The sequence below is a fragment of the Mastigoproctus giganteus genome, chromosome 8, assembly GCF_048544385.1.
Source record: "Mastigoproctus giganteus isolate SK-2022 chromosome 8, ASM4854438v1, whole genome shotgun sequence".
In the NCBI taxonomy this organism is placed as follows: Eukaryota; Metazoa; Arthropoda; class Arachnida; order Uropygi; family Thelyphonidae; genus Mastigoproctus; species Mastigoproctus giganteus.
This window is the reverse complement of record NC_143582.1, coordinates 131,153,502-131,177,241: the sequence shown is the minus strand read 5'-3', so window position 1 is coordinate 131,177,241 and position 23,740 is coordinate 131,153,502. Positions and strand designations below refer to the sequence as shown.

General features: G+C 36.3%; 2 protein-coding genes across 4 annotated transcripts in view; one reads left to right on the top strand and one right to left on the bottom strand.

The window, feature by feature from the left end:
* Orai (calcium release-activated calcium channel protein orai) overlaps nucleotides 1-4,189 on the top strand; it is an 87,475-nt gene extending 83,286 nt beyond the window's left edge. Inside the window, exon 2 of the mRNA XM_090378916.1 lies at nucleotides 3,200-4,189. Coding sequence (XP_090235042.1) covers nucleotides 3,200-3,706 — 507 coding nt within the window. The 3' untranslated portion in view covers nucleotides 3,707-4,189. The remainder of the gene's footprint in view (nucleotides 1-3,199) is intronic.
* Nucleotides 4,190-4,335: 146 nt separating this feature from the next.
* The window catches only part of LOC150081822 (MORN repeat-containing protein 3-like), a 175,488-nt gene continuing 156,083 nt past the window's right edge, over nucleotides 4,336-23,740 (bottom strand). For all 3 annotated transcript variants that reach the window (XM_090378913.1, XM_090378914.1, XM_090378915.1), the window contains exon 5: nucleotides 4,336-4,430. In XM_090378913.1, coding sequence (XP_090235039.1) covers nucleotides 4,350-4,430 — 81 coding nt within the window. In that variant the 3' untranslated portion in view covers nucleotides 4,336-4,349. The remainder of the gene's footprint in view (nucleotides 4,431-23,740) is intronic.

Sequence of the window (23,740 nt, the reverse complement as noted above, 5' to 3'; positions counted from 1 at the left end):
TTTATTTATCGCTCAAGAAAATCGCTTGGCACTGGGGCCAATAATATGGAGGGGTGTCCAGATATTAATGATAAGGCAGTATAAGGTAAGGTAGGGTGGGGTAGGGTAAAGCCGGTATTATTAGTGTCTAACTCCCAGCAGCTGAATCAAGAGCTCAGGCATATCAGCCATCTCTGAAGCAACAGTTATTACCGTCCATTTCATGGAAAGAACCATAAAAAAGATGGTTGACTAATTTAAAGCTGCTACTTACAAAGAGTCCGATCAGATATCAAACAGATACATCCTTTTGCCCTTCCATCCCAGAAGGGGTGAGAATTTTAATAAGATGCCAATAGTAATAATGTTAATACAGTTGATTCTGGTTATTTGGGACACATCGGGACTGGTGCATTTTGGCCCGATTAAGCGGCTGCCCGAATTATGCGAAGTTTCACGTAAATAGTTAAAAATGCAGCTTTACGATTGATTTTCTGTACGATCAAATCACTTTACGATGAGCTCACCATAGTAAAGTCCTGATTACTATATGATATGTAGTAAGTAAGCGCTGGTCATTATGATTACGTTTCCGAATTAAAGTTTAATTCTATTAAACAGCGATTCTAATTAGCGAAAATAGGAGGAATATTATCCACAGGCTATAAAAGCAAAGATATACTGTATTAAGTACCCAATTAAAAAATTAAATGATACGTGAAAATCGGAAGAATATTTTCCACAGGTTAGCAAAATAAAAATAAATTTACGCTTACATGCATAGCTTAATTAATACGTACTGTAATATGTACATATTAACTCAACATTTTTTCACTGACATTTGTGGGTGGGGTTAAAATTTTAAAACAGTAAAAAAGATAAGCAATCAATAACAAAGAACACGGCACACACAAATTGCAAGTAACACGATACGCACAAGTGAGAATGGAGTAACGAAGCTTAAAAATAGGAATGAAGAGCAGATTCTGAAAATTAATTTTTTTATACGATTGAAGCACTAACAGAAAAGCCCAATAAACAGGGGACTGCTAATTTTTGTATTGTTTTATGGTTGTGACCTCCAGAAATCCGATCGAACCATGTGGTATGGTCGGAGACAATCGTAGGGTAATCTGCAGTGCTGCGGTCTCCTGCCCTGATTAAACGGCAGGTTGTCCCAATTAAGTGAAGTAAACCCTGGCTGTTTTCTCGATTGGGTTCTGTTCTTTAAGATTTGTCCCAAATAAATGGCTGCCCCAATTAACCGGTGGCCCAAATAAGCGGAATCCACTGTATTAGTAGTGGCAAATGATGTACCCTATTATGGAGTCTGCCATCCTACAATAAGATGAGCACAAATGCACTTGGAATATCATTGCCAATGCATGTTATTTGTTGCCACCAGATCCTGATTAGTTACTTTTTTTTTTTTTTTTTTTTTTTTGGCATCATCCTTTCCCAGTTTACCCTCTGTCACATGACAAACCTGGTAATTATGTCATGCACTAGTTAGTCGACAAAGGAGCATCCTGCCTTGAAAGCTTCTCATTTATGCTTTTGATTTTAAATTATTTTATCCTAACCTTGTTTTTGTTCCATGATTTTTACTCCTGTATATTTTTATCACTTTTAGTATACAGTACTGCTTATATTGTTTGCATATTTATTTTAATAAAGTTCAGCTGGTTGTTTCAAGTAATTTTTTTATTGGGTTGTCTTGCTTGGATATTAACACAAGAGTAACTTGGACAGTACAATACATCCGTGTATTTTGAGAATTAAATGTCAATTAATTTTGTGAAGTAAATCCAGTAGTTTTCCAGAAAACTACTGGATTTACTTCACAAACTTTTTTCATTCAATGAAAAGTCCAGGACTTTTCATTTAATGAAAAATCCAACTTTTCTCAGGGTATTCTCTGTACTAAAACTCATGCAAAGTTTCAGCTTCTGTTTAACTGAGCAGTAGTAGTGCCCCCATTTGTAGCAAAAATAGTGGCAGGGCATGTGATAAGTGCCCATTTTTTTGAATTATTTTTGAACAATGCAAATATTTCGCCTTTTTTTAATGGGTTGCAATGCTTATTGTATGTAATTTTCAGTTTTAAAAAAATATATTAAAATTTTTAAAAAGATGCAGTGGGTTTTTTACCTTTTATTTAAAAATAAAAATTTTGATATAAAATAGAAACAGTCTTTCCAGTGTAGACTGTTCAGTGCATGAAATTTCAAACTGCACATATATTTCTATTTGTTATGCATATAAATATTATAAAAAAACATGTATATTTGATACTATTAGTTATCTCCATTTTCAAACTTATTTTAAAATTTGTTTCTAATTTGGCATCCTTCATGGCATGCAAAATTTGAAACTATATTTGTTGCTTCCTGCCGAGTAGGGGCCATTTTGAGACTGGGTTTTGTGTTATCTTTTTGCTCAGAAAACAATATTAAAAAAAAAAAAAAAAAACCTATGATAAGACAGTACAGGTTTATTGACTTAGTGGGAGAGGAAACACCAGTAACATGAAACTTTAAACAAACAGTGTCAGTGCTTGTCTGGTACCATGCCATTCTTCAAGCAGATTCCAAATAACTGCAAAAATGATGGTGGGGCACCTGACAGGTTGTTACAATTATAAGAAAATCATTTCAGAAACCACTGCAGTAAAATTTTGACTATATTCAGCAAGGTAGAAAAAATTTCAGAATTTTAATCATTGAGTAAAAGTTAACATGGGAATGTTACATTCGAGGGGTACCTGTGAGTTGCTATGCCACTACTGCCAAGTTAAGAATGCAGCTTTTGGGAAACTGAGTCATGTGCCCTGCCCTTTCTTGTAATGATTAATTTGTTTCAATATTTAAAGAAGTACTTATGTGATTATTTATCGATCCATTTTGACATGCTGCTTGTTATGATTGAACAGCTAAGAAGCTAGACCTCAGACTTTTATTTGGCATGGTTATTGGCAAAAAAATTAAACTGGAATAAGTGCACTGGGTTAAAAAAAACACTTTTCAAAACAGTAATTATTTTATATAATTGCTTTATTCATAATGAGGTAGATAACTCTAATATTTCTCATATAATAACAACACAAAAACATTTAAAAAATTATGAATTTTGTCCACTTTGTGTAAACATATGTATGTATATGTGTGGGTGGGTGTAATAAAGTACCTTTACATACTCATATAGTTATTTCTTCTTTTAGGTAGCTATGGTGGAAGTTCAACTCAGCAAACAAGTACCAGAAGAACTACTAATTGCTTTTAGCATATGTACGACACTTTTAGTGGCTGTCCACATGTTAGCACTCTTAATTTCAACTTGTATACTTCCAAATATTGAAAGTGTAACTAGTGTACATGGGATTACAGCAATATCAGAGTCTCCTCATGAAAAAATGCATTATTACATTGAAACTGCTTGGGCTTTTTCCACTGTGTTTGGTATCCTTCTCTTTCTGTTTGAAATTGCCATTTTGTGTTGGGTCAAGTTTTATGATTATAGTTGTAAAGCGGCACTTTCGGCAACTATTATTCTTATTCCTGTTGTCATCTTATTTCTGGCCTTTGCTGTGCACTTTTATCGCAAGTTGGTTGCACATAAATATGAACGTTCAGCTGATGGCATAAGAGAATTGGAGTCTATGGTGACACAGCTACATTATGATGACTCAGATTTATGTACAAACCAACAAAATGTACTTAATGTTTAAGTGCATATTCATAAAGTATATCAGAATTAATTTCGCCTGGTCCTTTCAAAATAAAACCTGTTTCTGCCTACATTCTGAAATAGAATCACTGGAATACTTAGGTGTAGAAAAGTTATGACTGTGTGTGATATCAGGACAACAGATTATTATTTTGAATTTTGCTTTCTAAACAGGTAACTTATTTTGATACACTATATGTCTGTCTGTCTGTCTGTACTGGCAGGATTGCATGTCAGAGAAAGAGAGAGACACAGAGAGAGCGTGCATGTAATACAAGAGCAGTTGATCTGTTGCTTTAATATCCAGTTCAATTTGAGTGTTCCTGAGCTGCACACTTGGTAAATATTATAAAATTACGCTGCTTTAACTATCAGTATTTTTTTATTTTTAGTTGCCATAAAGGCTATTCTTAACATGCTGTTTATATCATAAAGTAAATTCATTGGGAAAAATAATGCACAAACATTTAGGAAAGTACTATATGCTGCCACATGTGATTTAAAAAGACCAGTTGGGTAAAACACAATTGATTATGATGGAATATAGTCTTATAACAATAATTATCTTTTATTAAATCATTATTTCTTAATATATTTACAAACAAGAGTGTATCACAACATCCTGAAAATGTTTTAAGTTATTATTATACCTTTTGTGATTCAGCAATTTTCAGAAAGTGGATATATGCTTCTTCCTCAACCTTCTCTGGATCTACTAAAGTACACTGGAAAAAAAAAAAATATATATATATAGAATAAACTTTATTGTTTATGTTGTTTTCCCAAGATAAGCTTTATATTTATATACTAGCATAAACCTAATATAAAATGACAAGAAAATCCTGTGAATGACAAAAAAAAAAGATGTACACACATAATGTAATATAATTTTTTAAAAACTTTTTAGAATCCTCTCCCTTGTTATTACATAAATTTTTATATCAGGTCTTTTTCCAATCTAAATAAATAACATTATGCATCCATAAATGATAGTTCTTTGCCAGTATAGCATATTAATAAATATTTAAAAGAATTAAATTTTTTTAAAAATCAAAATGAAATTCAGAGAAAAACGTAACATTCACTACTTGGTGCCATAAAACAGTGAACATCTATGTTAACTGACCCATTCAGACCTACTGGTCCAACACCATTAAACTCATCAGTCATGTTTCAGCTGCCTAAATTTCATTAATTACTTTGAATTAATAGTTTACCACCTCAGGTTGTCTTTTTTTTAATGTGAAGGGTATTTTGACTGGATGAACAATAGGATGTTCTTTACATTTAAGATGGCAAGCTTTTTACTGTATGCTAATAATAATATAACTTAACTGAATTAAGTTATATTATTATTAGCTTAATTTAATTACAATTAAATTAAGTTATATATATATATAAAGGGTGTCTCAAAAATACACGGCATAACTTCAGGAATGAGTTCCTCATATGTAGACAATAAAAATATTTTATATCAACATAGTTCCGGAAATGCTTGGTTTCCGAGTTTTGAAGGTCTGTCTATGACACTTAACTGTTTACATCACCTTATAGTAATTGTTCAAAATGTCCACCTTCTGCCTAAATACAGGCCTCATATCGACGTCTCATGGACTCATGAAGACAATGCCAAATTCCTGGCATGTTTCTTATTGTCTCACAACCTGTCACATTTCGATTGCGGAGAGTTTCTACATTTGGAGAGTGTTCTCGCAACACTCTCCAAATAGTCGAACATTGAACAGCCAGTTGCATTCCTATTCTGCGTGTGCTGATTCCAGGAGTGGCATGCACAACATCCAAAATCTCCTCCTCTATTTCAGGAGTCACAGATCTTGGTCGTCCTCTGTTGGCAGCACAAGGTGTAAAAGTCCCATGTTCACAAAGGCGGCGATGGATACCTTCAAACGTCTTCCTGTCTGGATATCTTCGTTCTGTGAACCTTTCGTGGTACAAATGACGAGCCTCCAGAGCATTGCCGTCCGCCAAACCGTACAGAAAGTGCATATCCGCTTGCTCCTGATTTGAGTACATGGTTGAAATGGAAAACCACCAGATTCTGTCAGTACTTTGTGATGAAGGAAATCACCTGCGGGAGATAAGACATTCTGGTTAATAACTCGGGAACCAAGCATTTCCGGAACTATGTTGATATAAAATATTTTTATTGTCTACATATGAGGAACTCATTCCTGAAGTTATGCTGTGTATTTTTGAGACACCCTGTATATAATCAATTATATATATATCAACAAAAACGTTCTGAAATCAGAATAATTCTACATATTTGCTGATTGTATTAAGTCATTTACATAAAAGAATTCATCTCTCCCAGTTTTATGCTTTCTGTAAGCACTAAAAAAAAAAAATGAAACTTGCATCAGTACAGAATAGATGTTTGAAATTAAAATTAAAGTGATCTTGCTATTGTGGACTCTTGAAATGATCACTATGGCAACTTTTATTTTTGAATTTAATCAACTATTGCCAATCATAATTAAGAACTAGAATAGAGCAGGACTGACTGCTTTAGAAAAGATTTGTATTTACCCAGAAGTAGTTGTGACAGAAAGATAATTTTTTTTTTGTTTGATACCTTGAAACCTTTATAGCAAACACACAAATTTGGATTTTGATTTGACAATTTATTTATTAATTTTTTCTTTGCAGCACTGAATGAAGTGAAGTGTCACAATGGGTAAAATGACTTACAGATCAGTGATTCAGTTCCTCTTTCTGCAAGAAAAAACAATCCATGGAGAAATTATTTCTGTTTATGGAGGAGACTGTCCGGGTTACAGTGTTGTTGATGTGTATAAACATTTTAAAGTGGAAGAACCTTAGTGTGTGATGAAGAAATCACAGGACACCAAGCAACTGCTGTTACAGCAGTAGTGTTGAAAAAATTGAAGCATTAATCCTTGGAGATCACTGTAATAGCTTCAAAGAACTAGCTGCAGAGCTCCAAATTAGTGTAGGACCTGTGAAGAACATCATCCATCAACATTGGATATTAGTGAAGTGTCTGCTAGATGGGTTCCCAAACTTCTGAACCCTTATCAGAAGAAGGAAAGGGCAAGAGGATTTTTTTTCACAGCTAACCACCGAGGTTGAAACTTGGATCCATCACTATGGTCCTGAAACTAAACAAATGTCAAAACACTGGGAAGCATGCAGAATCACCCCTTTCTCCAAAAGGCAAAGGTGCAACCAAGTGCTGGCAAGGCGATGCTTTCAGTTTTTTGGGATCAGCATGTGTAATACCAACAGATTACCTTCAAAAGTGCTGTATTCTGATAAAGTATTATTCCAACCTCCTCATAAAGCTTCATTGTTATCATTATCAGCTATATGGTGCAAGGAAGCCTGAGGCTTTTGTTGCACCAGGCAAAAAAAAAAAAAAAAAAAATTTCTGAGTCACCCTGAGAGAGAGAGAGAGAGAGAGAGAGAGAGAGAGAGAGAGAGAGAGAGAGAGAGAAGAAAATCACCAAGAAAAAAAGAATGATGGTATTCAGCTCAAGACCCTGGGTGTGCCAAGCCCATACTCACCAGATGTGAGCCCCTGGGGTTCATGCTACTATAAAAGAGAAAAAGATGGAAAAAGCTGTGCACATTCTTTGCATGCTGCTGTGAAGTGTGCCCATGAATGTGGCTTTGAAATATTGCCACATCTCCTGACCTTGCACTCCTGGATTTCTTCCTCTTTCCTGTCTTGAAGTCTTTTCTTCATGAAAAACAATTTGCTGCCATGATGAGGTGATTTCTGCTGTGGTTTGAAATATAGTTAGAGGAATTCTACAAAACTGGCTTGCAGAAGTGATTGAGAGTGGCAAAAATGTGTAATTTTTGTCTGTTGACTACATTGAAAAAAAAAAAAAAAAAAAAAAAAAGGCCCCTCCATAGCCAGATGGGCAGGAGCAGCAGTGCGTAGCACGCACTTCTTGATTAGACTGGGGTTTGAGCCCGTGACCACTAAATACGGAGGATGTGGAAAGGTCAGAGAATGACCACCGCATATCACCTCAGCAATATGGCCTTAGTTGCTAATGCTCCTAAAAACCAAATAACATTGAAAAAGTGTAATACGTAGTGTTTGTTTCAACCTTCTGTCACAACTACTGGGTGAATATAGTATGTGTGCATTTATACACGGTGTGGCTGTAAATAATAAAGACTGTTGCTGTAAATAATTATAATGAAATATTTCGTAGTTATCTGCTTCAAAATAATTGCCTTGGGCTTGCACACACACACACACACACACTATTCCATATATTTCTTCCAAACACAGAAACATTTCTAGAAGTTACCTTTTGTAAGCACTTTTAACACTTTTTTTTTTTTTTTTTTTTAAATGTCTTCAATAGACTGAAAATGGGTTTCCTCAAGCATACTTTTCAATTTAGGGAAGAGAAATATGCCACAAGGGGCTATGTCTGGCAAGTAGTGTGCATGTATGTATTTGTTTTTTGGCCAGAAACTGGCACACAGGGAGTGTGTGTGTGCTTGGAGCATTTTCTTGATGAAGCACCCAACCATCATTCCACAGTTCAGTCTCTTCCTTCGAATTTTTAATGCAGCTTTATCAGAACTTCAATGTAGTACATTTGATTGACAGTCTAATTTAGTCAGACCTATTCAGCCATAATAATTTTTTTAATATCAAAGAAAACAAGAAGCATGGTTTTATTTTTTATTTTTTTTTTATACATGGTTTTTTTAGTCTGTGAGATTGTTTTGTCTTCCATTGCATTGACTGTCTTTTAGTTTCTGGGTCATACTGGAATAGCTAACTTTCATCACAAGTAATTAGAGTAAATAAAAGTCTAGATCTTCAATTTTTTTCAAAACATCTTCACAAACTTGTATTGTTCTCATTCATCAACTTCATTCAAAATTTCTGGCACCATCTTGGCACACTTTTCTCCTGCCTAAATTTTCAGTTAAAATTTGTCTAACTGTTTCTTTGTTCATATTGAGTTCTGATGCAATGAGTCTAATGCTTTAATGATGATTACTTCTAATCAATGTCCTTACCTGGTCCACATTTTCATCAGTTTTCGCGTATAGCAGATGGCTTGGTTGTTCATAGTCTTTCACATTCTCTTTTCTTTCTAAAAATATTTTATTATTATTATTATTATTATTAGCCATATGATGCAAGGAAGCCTGAGGCTTATGCTGCACCAGCCAAAAAAAAATTTCTGAACTACCCCAAGAAATCATAAACTAATTTCATTGTTTAAACATAAACAATGATTGATTTATCCAAAGAAATGAAAATGTAGCTGTAAAATCAAGCAAATTATAATAATAAAGAAATTATTTATGACTTACAAATATTAAAGAATGTCTGTTCTTCATCATCATCAACTAAATGCGCACTTGTTGATCACTCATTATTGGCTCGGCACTTGTTCGTTTGTTGCACAAGGAGTCGTCTTCTTCAGAAATACTTCAAAAAGCATTTGTTTCCAAGATAATCTCTTTTCTTTATAAATTTCAATAGCATGCATAAGCATTTTTTAACGGAATGTGCAAATTGCAACTAACATGATTTTTGTGGAGTAACAAGTTTACGAAGCCTAAAAAAAAAAAAAAAGAATGAAGAGAAGATTCTGAAAATTTGTTTTTTATACGATTGAAGATTTCAGTAAAGGGGGGAAACACATTTCACCATAATAATGTAAAAAACCACACAATTCCAGCTATCGATACTATAGCAAATGCAATAACATGGAGTTTACTACCCACTTATGATTGCTTGTAGTAACAGAAAAGGCCAATAAACGGGAAAGTGCAAATTGTTTTTATTGTTTTATGGTCGTGACCTCCAGAAATGTGCTTTAGAAAAATATCACAAAGCCATTCAAAATTGGTTCTTATAGCACAGGGGTGACCAACTTAATTTGTGATGCGATCCACTTTTTTCCTTCTAAATGTGCTGCGATCTATGATCTCAAAAATTTCATTGCACAAGGTTAAGGTGCCTCCGTAGCCAGTGGGAAGGAGCAACGGTGCGTAGCACACGCTTCTTGATTAGACCGGGGTTCGAGCCCGTCACCACCAAATACGGAGGATGCGGAAAGGTCACGGAATGACCACCGCATATTCCCGGAGCAATATGGCCTTAGTTGCTAATGCTCCGAAAAACCAAACAACAACAGCACAAGGTTAAAAAAGTTAATCAACACATATTGAAAAATGTTGTTTATAAATTTTAGAATTCTTATTTTAAATTCATACGTATTTAAAATTTTAATTTATGTGAAGTTTGTGTCTTCATGTCATCTACCAAGCTTTCAAAATCGGGGATATACTGTGGTAAGGCCAACCATAAAGAATCTTCTGTATGCATGTCCGTAAGAACACAGCAATTCTTCGTCTTTGTTTGTTTCAAATACGAAAAGGCCGATTCACATAGATGTGTGGAACCAAAACAGGAATTTAATAAAAGTTCACTGCATTTTTTTATATTTGGGTACTTTTCTCGGCAAACTTTTTCCAAAACTCTCTTTCTGACTACCTGGCTTTTAGGAAGATATCGTTTCTCAATGTAATAATTTCATTTTTAAGTAATATTTTCTCCATGTGAAAAATTAAGCGATTTTTTTTCTGCAATTTGTTTCATATCTAAGTCAACATTTAATGGATGAGAAATATATGGAACAATGTCGTCAATTGTTTTAAAATCACTGAATCTGGTTTCAAAATCGTCCACAACATTCTTAATTTCAGAAACATATTTCTCACTATTATATTCAAAAACAGGATATTTTTGCAAATGAACTTTCATATTTGCAAAATGCTCAAATTTTTTTTCTTTGAGAAAAAAATTTCTCTGAGCCATTGCCAAAAATTGACATTTATATGCAGAAATACTAGTAATCATGTCACCCATATTTTTATTTTCTCCTTGTAATTCCAAATTCAGATCACTTAATTTACTGGTAAAATCTGCCAAAAAAGCCAGATCACACAACCACTCCATATCTTGTGGCTGCTGATAATTATCTCCCCTTTGATCAACAATATTTTTTTAATTTCATTCAGCAAATTTCAAAATCTCTGTAGAAACTTACTCCGACTCTGCTACCTCACATCTGTGTGTAATATCAGATCTGGTTCTTTTTCATTGAGTTAGCATTTTGAAAAGTCTCCTTTGAAGAGATTGTCCTCTGATGGAATTCACAGTTTTGAAACGATGTCCATAACACTTTTAGTATTTAATCTTTTGCTGGCTAACACTTGTTGGTGGATGATACAGTGGTAACTAAAAAAATCTGGGAATTCATCATCCTTTTGGCACAATGCGATGAATCCGTTAAGATGCCCCATCATTGCTTTAACTCCATCTGTTGTTACTGATACAAGCTTAAATAGTGGTAATTTAATTTTTTCAATAAAATGTTTGAATGAGTTAAAGATATCAAGACCTCTAGTTCTTTCTTTTAAAGAAACCATACCCAGCAGTGCTTCTCTAGTGGCAGAATCATCAAAAACCAAGTGAATAAAAATGAGCAACTGAGCTGTATCACTGACATCTGTAGATTCATCCAGTTGTAAAGAAAAGGACACACGATTAGCAATATGAGCACGCAATTGTTCTCTTACATTTTTACTCATTTTTTTGATGCGTCGCATCACAGTATTTCGAGATAATTGCAGATCTTGAAGGGCACTTTTAATTTTATTTTTGTTCTTAAAATTTTCAAAAAGAGAATCTGTTATTTCTAAAAATGTCTTTGATGAATTGACCATCAGAAACTGATTTGCATATTTTGCAAGAAATGACTCACTTTAAATGATGCCACAGTTACTTCTTTAGATTGTAAATTAGGTGTCATGAAGAAATTTTGTTGTGCGAATAATCTGGATTTAAGTTCTTCAAATTTAGATTGATATTTACCATGGAGTGCGTTGAAGTGCCTTTCTAAATTTCCTGTTTTTTGGGTATAGCCACAGAAGCATTGCAAATCAAACAGCAACATTTTTCTTTCACCATTACAAAAAAGTATTCTAGTTCCCACTCTTTTACTACGTTTTTACTGTTTCTACGTTTTACTCTTTTTCGTAGTATTCATTTTAAATCAAAAGGTATTAAATTAACATATAATAAATGTCCAGTTATTAAATCAGCAAAAGCAATGCTTACCGATTAAAACACTTCAATTTGCACGAACCGGAAAATATCTGACTGAACAGCTAACATAGGATAATTGATGAAGAGGATTCCTAAATGAGAAAGTTGTTTCCAAAATAACCGGACAAACACACCACTGTTTATTGCTCTGTTTTGTTTATATCCTTATACGAATCAGTTTTGAATGCCTTTGTGATATTTCTCTAAAGCTATTTCTGGAGGTCATGACCATAAAACAGTAAAAACAATTTGCACTTACCAGTTTATTGAGCTTTTCTGTTAGTGAAATCTAATTATAAACGGGTAGTAATACCAAAACTTAATCTTATTGCATTTGCAATAATACCGACAGTTGGAATTCTGCGATATTTTATGTTATTATGGTGAAATGTGTTTCTGCTTCAATGCAATCTTCAGTCATGCAAAAAAAAATATAAATAAATAAATTTTCAAAATCTGCTCGTCATTCCTATTTTTGAAGCTTCGTAAAAAAAAAATTAAAAAAATAACGCACAGTTAGCGAACCCACTGCGCAATATAAAATTTTGGTAGTATACCTGACCGCACAAATCGAGGGATGACTGTATATTTAAAATTCGTCATGATCAACCGAAATTAAAGCCGCAATCGACTTGTTGGCCAACCCTGTTATAGCAGAACATATGATAACGATGAAAGTGTAGTGCATTTTCATGATTTGAATTGGTAACTAATACAAATTGCACTATAAAAAAGACCCTTTAGAGAGTTATATAGCGAAAATTTCAACTTCCAAGGTCTTGGAACAGATTACCAACAAACAATGTGTTACTGGGTTCATATTATGGTATTTGCACAATACAATGGTGTCTCTGGAACAGATTAATATTGTAATGCGGAGTACACTACAGTATTGTATAGCTATGTGTATGGTTTGAAATGCAGTATTTATGAATGTTTAACATTCATTTTTTGCAATTAATGTTGATATTTTTGATTTTGTTGATAATTGATAAAAAAAAAACTCATAAAGCAAAAACCCATAAAGCGGGAACTGCCTGTATGCCATTCAAGCATGCGAGCTCTTCACAAAGTATCTTCCCCATAAACTTGATATAACAATTCATAACTTTCAGCTGGTGTTTTTTTTAGTTTTGTTAAAAATTTGAGGTTGATTCTTTGTTTGATTCTTTATCTGTCATTTTTACAGCAAACTGCAAAAACACAAGGTAATAAAAACCTGTCTCACTGCAAAGCAAATGAGCAATTTGAAAAACATGACTTGGCAGGCAACTAGGGAAAGATTCAAAGTCAACTGCTGTGCCTTTGTTTCACAGGTTGCGCTTGGAGAGTAGTAACTGCATGTACAGTCTTGTTATTTAATAGCCACACATTGTATATATATGAGGGCTATTTGAGAAGTAAAGTAACAGATGTTTTGCACTAAGATTATGAAATGGTACATAAGATTAATGGTACATAAAATGAAGGCATAGTAGTGCACTCTTCAACATTCTCAGACACTTGTCTCACCATGTTAACAAGTACACTCATATCTGTTGTAATATTCAGAGATACTGCCATTTACATGTGAATTTTAAATCTGCCATCACCATATTAGCATCGGTGGCAAATGATGCAAGAAAAGCAAGCATATACAGCATTAGCCAAAAAAAAAAAAACATGATTCCTCCTATTTCACCCATTCATTTCCTCCAATAGTTTGTCTAGTTCTTCCTTGAATTTATTTAAGCTATGAACTTCCACAACAACAGATGGAACTTTGTTTCAGCAGTCTGCCTAAAAGCTATATTGGTTCACTCTGAGCTGTATTTTCAAAAGCTTAAATAGATGGACTGGTGGATGGATAAGTACCTCCCATCATAATGTTGTTAGTAATGGTGTGCAGACAGTGTGGAGTGCTGCATTTTCCTGAACAAAATCAGCCTTACACATGTTTCTCAGACATGACTGTTGAACCACACAGTGCACAGTTTCTGATGAATTTCTATGTACTTATCCCTTTAACAAGAAGGGAAAAAAGATAACTGTATCCACTTTTTCATTTGAGTAATGCAGCCATTTTGATTTAGTCACCTAATGCCAACAGAAGTGTACAGCATTGTGTAAGTTTCTCCCCAAAACAACATCTGTTACCTTATTTTAAAACAGTCATTGTGCATAACACACACACACACACACACACACACACACACACACACACACACACACACACACACACAGTATTCAGTAACTGGCAGAGTAGAGGTAGTGAAATTATACGATCTGGATGCCTCCTAGAGATTGCGAGTTACCAACAGTTTCAGTCAAGTGAACTATCAAGTGGCCTGTTGGCAAAAACCATTTTAAAGCTGTAACCTAAAAATGTAAGGAATACTGGACCCTGCCATGATTCCCATCACAATCTCAAAAGACACACTCATACCATCAGAGCCTTTGCTCTGGAGAGTAAACATGAGTTCACTGTGGTCTCTAATAAGCAATGTGGTGGTGCATGAATAGATGATGAGAGTCACTATCTAGTGTTGCCTGATGATACAGGCAGTATTCTTCTGTGTGATGTGGATGCCACACCATGCCATGACTCCCTACTTACACTGGTTCACATCTGAGTGGTCACCTACAGTATTTCAGTGCTTGCACATGGAGGAGTTACAAGGAGCGGTACGAAAGCAATGCCTCCTATTTTTTCCTCAGAAAATTTAATTCTTACAACTTTTACATCAGTTAATTCTCAATCATTAATAAACACAATGTTATTTTTACACAAAGTAAACCATTTTCTATGTACTTCCACCATCTCTGAGTCAGATGCTGCATTCCAATCCTGTAAAAGTCCTTATTCTTGCTCTGGAGGGCTTTGCAAACACTGTGCTTGAGCTGGTCGTAGTCCACAAAATGGGTTCCACAGACGTCATCCTTCAGCAGGCTGAAGAGGTGATAGAAGGTGCAAGATCAGGACTATGAGAGGGTTGAGGAAGAACAGCTCACTCCAGTTTTGCAATGGCCTCCATAGGGTGCAGACTGGTGTTAGGCCGGGCGTTGTCATGGAGAAGAAGAACCTCATTAAGGTTTTTGTTCGGTTGAACTCTACAGATGCGGGCTTTCAACTTTTTCGGCATTTCCACATATTGATCTCAGTTGATTGTGGTGCCACACTCCAAGAAAACCACAAGCAAGACCCCATATTTGTCCCAAAACACTGTCTCCATGACTTTACCGATGGAAGGCTATCTTTTGAACTTCTTGCATGGTGAATTTTGATGGTGCCACTCCATCGATTGTCTCATCATTTCAGGGTGATAATGTGGACCCAGGTTTCGTCACCTGTGATTGCATGAAAAAAATCCTCTCCTCTGTATGGAAAAGTTCCATACAGATGACTTTCTAGGATTCTTTGTGCTCATGTGTCAGCATTTTCAGGACCCACCAGGCGCAAGCTTTGTTGTAGCCTACTTTCTTTATAGGGAAACAGAAATCCAAAGAAGAAAAAATTAGTCAAGAAACACTTGTCATGATGAACCAAAGACGACAAATGAAGAGCAAGAAAAACACTGACAGGGAGAAAATTGAGTATACTGAGTTATGCAAAGCCATTAGAAAGAGACTCAGAGAGGACATAAGAAGATTTAACACAAGAAAAGTAGACCAAGCATTAAGGGAAAACAAAGGATTTAAATCAGCAGCCATGAGCAGTAATACAGAAAGACAAATGATACTGAAACTGAAGAATAGCGATGGTGTACTTATAAACAGCAGAAAAGGCATAATTCAAATAGCAGAAGACTACTATAGAGAATTATACAAGGAGCGATACCAGCAGTGGGGAAGATGGATTGCAAAGTAGCAACACATACGACATACCCGATATTCTTCCTGATGAGGTAGAACATGCATTGAAGAAAATGAAGAATCGGAAAGCCCCGGGGGAAGATGAAGTTACTGTAGAGTTGTTAAAATTGGGAGGAAGAGACATAACACAAAAACTGGCAAGGCTCTTCACAAAGTGCATTAGAAAAGGTGTGATGCCTAAGCAGTGGAATAATGCAATCATAGTTTTGCTGTTGGAAATTAGAGACAAATTAGCTTGTTATCCCATATCTACAAGTTGTTCACAAGGGTCATTACTAACAGATTAGAAAGAATACTTGATGAGAATCAACCGAAAGAGCAAGCTGGCTTTAGGACAGGATTCTCAACTATGGATCACCTTCACGTAATATCACAGCTAATGGAGAAAGCAAATGAATATAAAACATCATTATGCCTGGCATTTGTGGATTATGAAAAGGCGTTTGACTCCATACAGCATAAGGCAATGTTTCGGGCACTGGAAAGACAAGGCATAGATACTCCATATATTATGATTTTGAAGAAAATATATGAGAATGCTACATCCTTTATTAGACTAGACAAAGACAGTAGCAAATTTAAAATCGAGAAAGGAGTTCGACAAGGAGACACAATATCTCCGAAGCTGTTTACTGCTGCCCTTGAGGAAGCTTTCAGAGATTAGACTGGTCGCAGAAAGGAGTCAATGTGAACGGAGAGTACCTAAACCATTTACGATTTGCAGATGACATTGTGGTCATAAGCCACGATCCCAAAGAATTATAGGAAAATCTTAATCAGTTATGCACAATTAGTAAGGATTTTGGACTAAAGATGAATATGGCTAAAACAAAAGTAATCATGAACAAGTATGCCACGGAAAGGGAAATAATGATTGAAGGAGCAGTAATTGAAAAGGTGGAGTCATATACTTATCTGGGACAAGTTATTAGCTGTAATAATGATAAATGGCTGGAAGTCAAGAGAAGAATAAATTTTGGATGGATAGCATTCAGGAAATTAGTCACATACTGAAGAGCAATATCCCAGTTTGTCTGAAACGTAAAATAATGAATCAATGTATATCCCCCCCCACCATGACTTATGGAAGTGAAACTTGGGCACTCACCAAAAGAATGGAAGAGAAGCTAAGAACTACACAGCGAAGAATGGAACGAATTATATTGGGAATCAGACTGTTAGATAAGAAGAGAAACACATGGATTAGGCAGCAAACTAAAGTAAAAGACATTCTTATCAAAACTAAAGAACTAAAATGGTCTTGGGCAGGACACATAGCTCAAAGACATGATGACAGATGGACTAAGAAAATAACAGAATGGTACCCAAGAGGAGCTAGAAGAAAACCTGGAAGACAAAGGCGGAGATGGATAGATGAAATTCATGAGTTTTTGAGTAGTAAATGGATGGCCAGTGCTCAAAACAGAAGGAACTGGAAAGTTGCTGAAGAGGCCTTCATCCTGCAGTGGATTGAAAATGGCTGATGATGATGATGACTTTCTTTATGATAGTTATCAATGCAGGTTTACTTATACCTATTGCATTGCATAATTCACATGTTGTAATGTGGCAGTCCTCTTTGATCAGTGAATAGATCTGGCTCTTGTCTGTTGTCACTGACATTACTGGCCAGCCGCTTTGGGGCTTGTCAACAGTGTCACTTTCCCCACTCTTACAGTGGCTTACCCAATGTATAACTATATTCACATCTACAGTATTGTCACCATAAACATTTTTGAGATGCGTATGGATTTTGATAGGCTTCACTTCTTCCTTAGTAAGAAATTCAATCACCACTCTTTGCTTGATACATATCATATATCCAGTGCCATCGTAATATGGTAGGCATTCAGGCAAATACCTACAGCGGCATTTGGGTAGGGGTGCTTCGCCATTGTGTGGATTACTTAATTTTATGGGTAATCCATAAGTCCTAGACAAATCAAGCATTTGCCTAGGGTGCAAAAATATCTCACAACGGCATTGCGTACATCTGTAACATCCACCATTTTGAACTATTCAACTATTCATGTGCTGCACTCAAGAGACTGATCACAGTTCCACCCAGTATGGTGAAACTAGAGACCTGTAGTGACCACTCAGTGACACGCGAAATGATCTACAGTGGCACATTTGAAAGCAAAAAAATTAGGAGGCATTACTTTCATACCAGTCCTTGTATTAACATTCCCACCATTGTGAAGGTGTAAGCAGAGAATTTGACTGTTGCAGAATGACAGGACCTCACCAAAATTTGGTCCACCTGAATTGCAAGTAGCACCTGAATATCAGCTCTTTCTTTTTTTAAACTTGTTTAAATTTGTTTTAAACTCAAGGTAGCAAGCCTGTCATACCGGAAAGAATGTCTGTGAGCCTCATGGACCTTACCTTATAGTTATGTATTCTTTATTGCAAAACTGCAAGTATACATGAGATGCAGAAACAGAATATGTATACAGGGTGTCTCAAAAATATTGGTACAAACGTTTAGGGGAGGTAGGTAACATCTACAGGAATGTGAATCGCATAGGAACCCATAACCGGAAACGTCACGGGAAAGTAGTAGCAGAGGCACAAGAAGCAGAAATGACACAAGACAGTAATTAGTGGCAAACATTTATTTGACATAATATTAACAATGGAGTACAAGATGGATGCATTTCATGATGTTACAACAGATGCTCAAAGGTTCCACCATGAGACGCGACGCATGTGTGACACCGACTCAGCATGGATTGGCGGACACGGTCGAACACACCTGGAGTTTCTTTGATAGTAGCAGCAGCGCAGACGAGTCTCGCCATGAGATCCATTTCCGTCTCTACAGGCGATTCATACACGATAGATTTGAGGATCCCCACAGAAAAAAATCAAGGCTCGATAAATCAGGTGAGCGTGAGGACCAGGCATGGGTCCACCACGGCCAATCCATCGACACCCAAAACGCCTGTTCAAATGGTCACGAACACACCTTCCATAAATGGGCAGGCACCCTGTCATGTTGAAACCAAATGTTGCGTCTCACATTTGCTGGAAAATCGTCAAGTAACCCTGATAGAACATTAGCATTAGTAGAGGCATATGATGCAAGAAAGCAAGCTTATGGAGCATCAGCCAAAAAAAAAAAAAAAAAAAAAAAAAGGAAAAAAACCACTCCCATTTCACCCCTCCGTTCGTTCGAAATACCTGCCCAGCTGCACCTTAAATTTATTTAGGCTATCAACTTCCACAACAAGGGATGGAAGTCTGTTCCATCAACCAACTACCTGCTGGCTAAAGGCAAATTTCTAAACATCTATCCTACATGTGTCTTTCCTCAATCTGAATTTATGCCCTCTCAGGTGATTATTCTGAGAAAGAGGAAGAATCCCATTGGCATTGAGCATGCTCAAATCATTCAAGGCTTTAAACACCTCTTTCTTGAACAAGTTCAAGAAAGGTCCGATATTTAGCAGAGTTCATGCGGGGTGGTAACAGTTATGGGCCGACTAAGCAGTCACCGACCATACCTGCCCACATTTATTGCGAAGGGATGTTGTGCCGCATGGGGGCGCACAACGTGTGGGTTGTCGTGAGCCCATACATGAGCATTGTGCTAATTGAATAAGCCTTCCCAAGTGAAATAAGCCTCATCCGTGAACAAAACATAATCTGGAAAATTCAAGTCTTGAACACTTTCTTGGAGAAACCACTGCGCAAAAGCCACACGTGCAGGATGATCTTGGGGGGGAGCAGTAACTGAACCCTTTGGAGAGACAGGAGTGTAAGGAATCGTCGTGCCAGACACGCTGTACACTGCAACGAGACACTCCTAAGACACAGGCAATGGTTCGTGTGCTGGTAGTAGAATTATTCTGTGGATGGCATTCAACACACTTTTTTCCATGGCGGGAGTTCGCGTCGAACGTGGTTTGCCCACACTACTCCTGTTACCTCTAAATGACCCACAATCGCACAAATTTTGATGCACACGTGCAAACAAATGGTGGTCCGGTACATGTCTGTCTGGGAAGCGTTCTCCATAAATTCGTTGAGCGGCTCGTCCATTGCCCTCTGCAAATCTATACACTAGGCATGTCTGCCAGCTCACAGTTCGAATATCGATGAATGCTCTTCATGCGGCAACTACTGCTTGAATTAGTAAACCAGAAATTTTCCCTCTCGTGAACTGATGAACAGCATCATCTACCGACTTACGGTGACGTTTCCAGTTATGGTTTCCTATACGATTCACATTCCTTTAGATGTAGTAGTAGTAGTAGTGGCATGTGATGCAAGAAAGCAAATGTATGAGCTTATGCAGCATCAGCCAAAAAAAAAAAAAAAAAAATCACACCATTCCCTCCAAATGCCTGTCCAGTTCCTCCTTAAATTTATTCAACCTTTCAACTTCCACAATGACAGATGGAAGTTTGTTCCAGCAATTAACCACCCGCTGGCTAAAGGCAAATTTCCGCACATCTATTCTACATCTGTCTTTTCTTAATTTGAATTTATGCCCCCTTAGGTTCGTAATCTGAACAAGTGGAAGGATCCCATCAGAATTCAGCGTGCTCAACCCATTCAAGGCCTTATATACCTCAATCAGATCACCGCGCAGGTGCCTAGTCTCCAGCCACTGCAATTTGCAGAACTTAAGCCTCTCTTGATAAGAGGATCCCTTCATTCCCCTCACCAATCTTGTTGCCCTTCTTTATACACGCTCAAGTAAATCTACATCCTTCCTAAAATGAGACCTCCAGAACTGTATGCAGTACTCAAGGCATGGCCTGACCATTGCCTTATACAGAGGGATAATCACCTCCTTTTCCCTGCTAGCAAAATTCCTATATATCATTGACAAACCCCCATGACCTGCCCTGGCACCCTGTCTGCATTGCTCAGAAAACTTCATATCTGCCTGCACAATTACTTCCAGGTCTTTTTCGTTTTCTACCGCCTTAAGTGTAGTACCACACAGTTGGTACGTTTCTCTGGGGTTACTTCTACCCATATGCAGTACTTTGCATTTTTCAAGGTTAAACTTCATTTGCCACTTCTTTGCCCAAATTATCTAGATCCTGTTGCAGTAGCACACTGCCATTAACAACCCTGCCAACCTTTGTATCATCTGAAAACTTCGACATTAAGTCTGATATACCTTCATCAATATCATTGATAAATATACAAAACAACAGTGGACCTAACACCGAACCCTGTGGGACTCCACTAATAACATTAGTCCACGAAGAGCAGCACCCATTGATTACCACCCTCTGTCTTCTCGCACTTAACCATCCTTTTATCCATTGTAGCAACATACCCTTAATACCATTCTGCTCCAATTTGTACAATAGTCTTCCATGTGCAACAGTGTCAAAAGCTTTCCTGAAATCCAAATATATGATATCAAAATTATTTTTTGCATCCAGTTCCTTTGTAACCACATCATAATATCCTATCAAATTTGTCAGACAAGATACTTTCCCTTAACAAACCCATGCTGTGTCTGAATTATTGCTGCAGTCTTGTCTAGATGATCCTGCAATGCATCTTTAACCAGCGACTCCATTAATTTACCCAGAACAGAAGTTAAACTGACTGATCTGTAATTACTCGTGTCACCCTTCGATCCCCCTTTGTGAATTGGGGATACATTTGCACATCTCCAGTCCGTAGGAACCTCTGGTGAGTCCAAGGATGCTCTCATAATTATGGCTAAGGGTTTGCTTAGTTGCTTTGCTGCCTCCTTTAATATAACTGGATAGATCCCATCCACCCGAGGTGCTTTTCTTACGTTTAACTTCAACAATCTCTCTTCTACTTTGCTCTCAGTTATTAGAAAATCATTAAGTATCTTGCTACAATTTGATAACCTTCTGCCATTTTCAAACCTTAATAATTCCTCACGTGTGAATGTAGATGCAAAATACTCATTCAGTTTGTTTGCTATCTGAGCAGGATCATCAACAGTCGAACCATCGATGTCAAGTGGACCAATCGGATTCATCCCCTTCCTTTTAGAGTTTATATAAGTAAAGAAATCCTTGCTGTTTTTCTTAGCATCTTTTGCCAAGGATTTCTTGTAATCTGCCTTAGCCTGCCGAACCTCCTTTGTAACCTGATTACAGATTAACTTATATCTGCCATAAGCTTCTGAGTCGCTTGATAATTTATATGCATCCCATGCATTTTTCTTCTCTGTTACGAGTCTCATTAATTCATTTGACAACCATTTAGGCCTAAACCTTGAACAATATTTCTTAATAGGTATGAAACTTTTAGTAGTTTCCACGATTAATTCCTTGAATTCTTCCCACTTAGAATTTACTGTTGGTAACATCGTCAGTTGATCCCACTGTACTCGCTTTTACGGAAGCAAAAACCCTTTCCTTTACCCCTGATGGTAATTAAATCTTTAAGTAAATCCCATGTCAGTACAATGTGATCACTGCCACCTAGTGGTTCTTTTATCTGCAAATTCCTAATACATGAATGATCACTGCTGATAACCAGATCAAGAGTATTACTTTCTCTGGTTGCCTCTCGAACATGCTGCTGAAGAAAACAATCATCCAATAAATCCACAAAAGTCTGACTAGTGTGTGAGTGCCCAACCCACAAGTTCCAGTCAATATCTGGGAAGTTAAAATCCCCCATTATAAGACATTCCGATTTACTAGCCCACTCTATTTCTCTGTACAATTGTTCATTAGGCCTATAACACACTACCTACCTACATGTTACCTACCTCCCCTAAACGTTTGTACCAATATTTTTGAGACACCCTGTATATCCTAAATATGTGCATATGTGATGCTGAAGTGCAATTTCTACCCATTACTTAAAATAAGCAAAATCTTATTTTTAATTTATTTCACAAAATTGTGGACAATTAAAATAACTAAAAATTATCAGTGGTTACAAATTACTTACTGGAAGATTTCCAGAATCTAAGATATCAATAAACAAATCCAGAGTAATTGTATAAAATATTGACAACTGAGCAATTTCTGTTCCAATTTTTATTGAATATATCAAGTTCTTTAATTTGCTTACCATTTTGTTTCACTGCAAATATTTACGTGCATTTTATAGCACCTTTAGATTCCTTTATTATGGTTGCTGGGTTTTATTTTTAAATTAGGAGTACTGTGTAAGGTAAAATTATTCTGAATAAAAAAAAAGGATACCCAGTTTTACAAAAAAGAAAAGAAAGAAATAGCAACCTTAGTATTGAAAATAAAACAAATCTTTAATTATAAAAACATTTTTTAAGCCCTCCAGTCAAAAATAAAAACAAGACACAAAAATGCCACTGAATTATAAGAAAAAGCAATCTTATACAACAACTTTTAGAAATCTAACTTTGTAATACTTTTAATGCACATCTGTCTGTCTACTGGAATGGCATTCCAGAATGTTTTGTACCAAATTAATAATAATAATAATAACACTTGTCTGCATGCATTTTAATGTTTTCAGAATTCATATTATTTTTCTGGATATTTTTAGTGGTAATTCTAAAAATTCAAACCATTTTTATCTATCACGTACAGCCTTTGTAAGAATTATTTTCTAAGATACACATCATACATGTATGTGTGATATGGGTACCACTTCTTTTGTAACTGACAGGTATCAGCATTAGATTAGCATTAACAAGGGCACATGATGCAAGAAAGCAAGCTTATATAGCATCAGCCAAAAAAAAAAAACTCCCCCCCTTCTCATTTCACCCATCCACTCACTCTAAATATTTGTCTAGTTCTGCCTTGAATCTGTTTAAGCTATCAACTTCTACAACGATTGATGGAAGTTTGTTCCAGCAATCAACCATCCGCTGGCTAAAGGCAAACTTCCGCGCATCTGTCCTACAACTATCTTTCCTCAATTTGAATTTATTGCGGGTGGTTGATCAATCAACCATCCGCTGGCTAAAGGCAAACTTCCGCACATCTGTCCTACAACTATCTTTCCTCAATTTGAATTTATACCCTCTCAGGCAATTATTCTGAGCAAGAGAAGAAGAAGAACCTCATAGGAATTGAGTATTCTCAA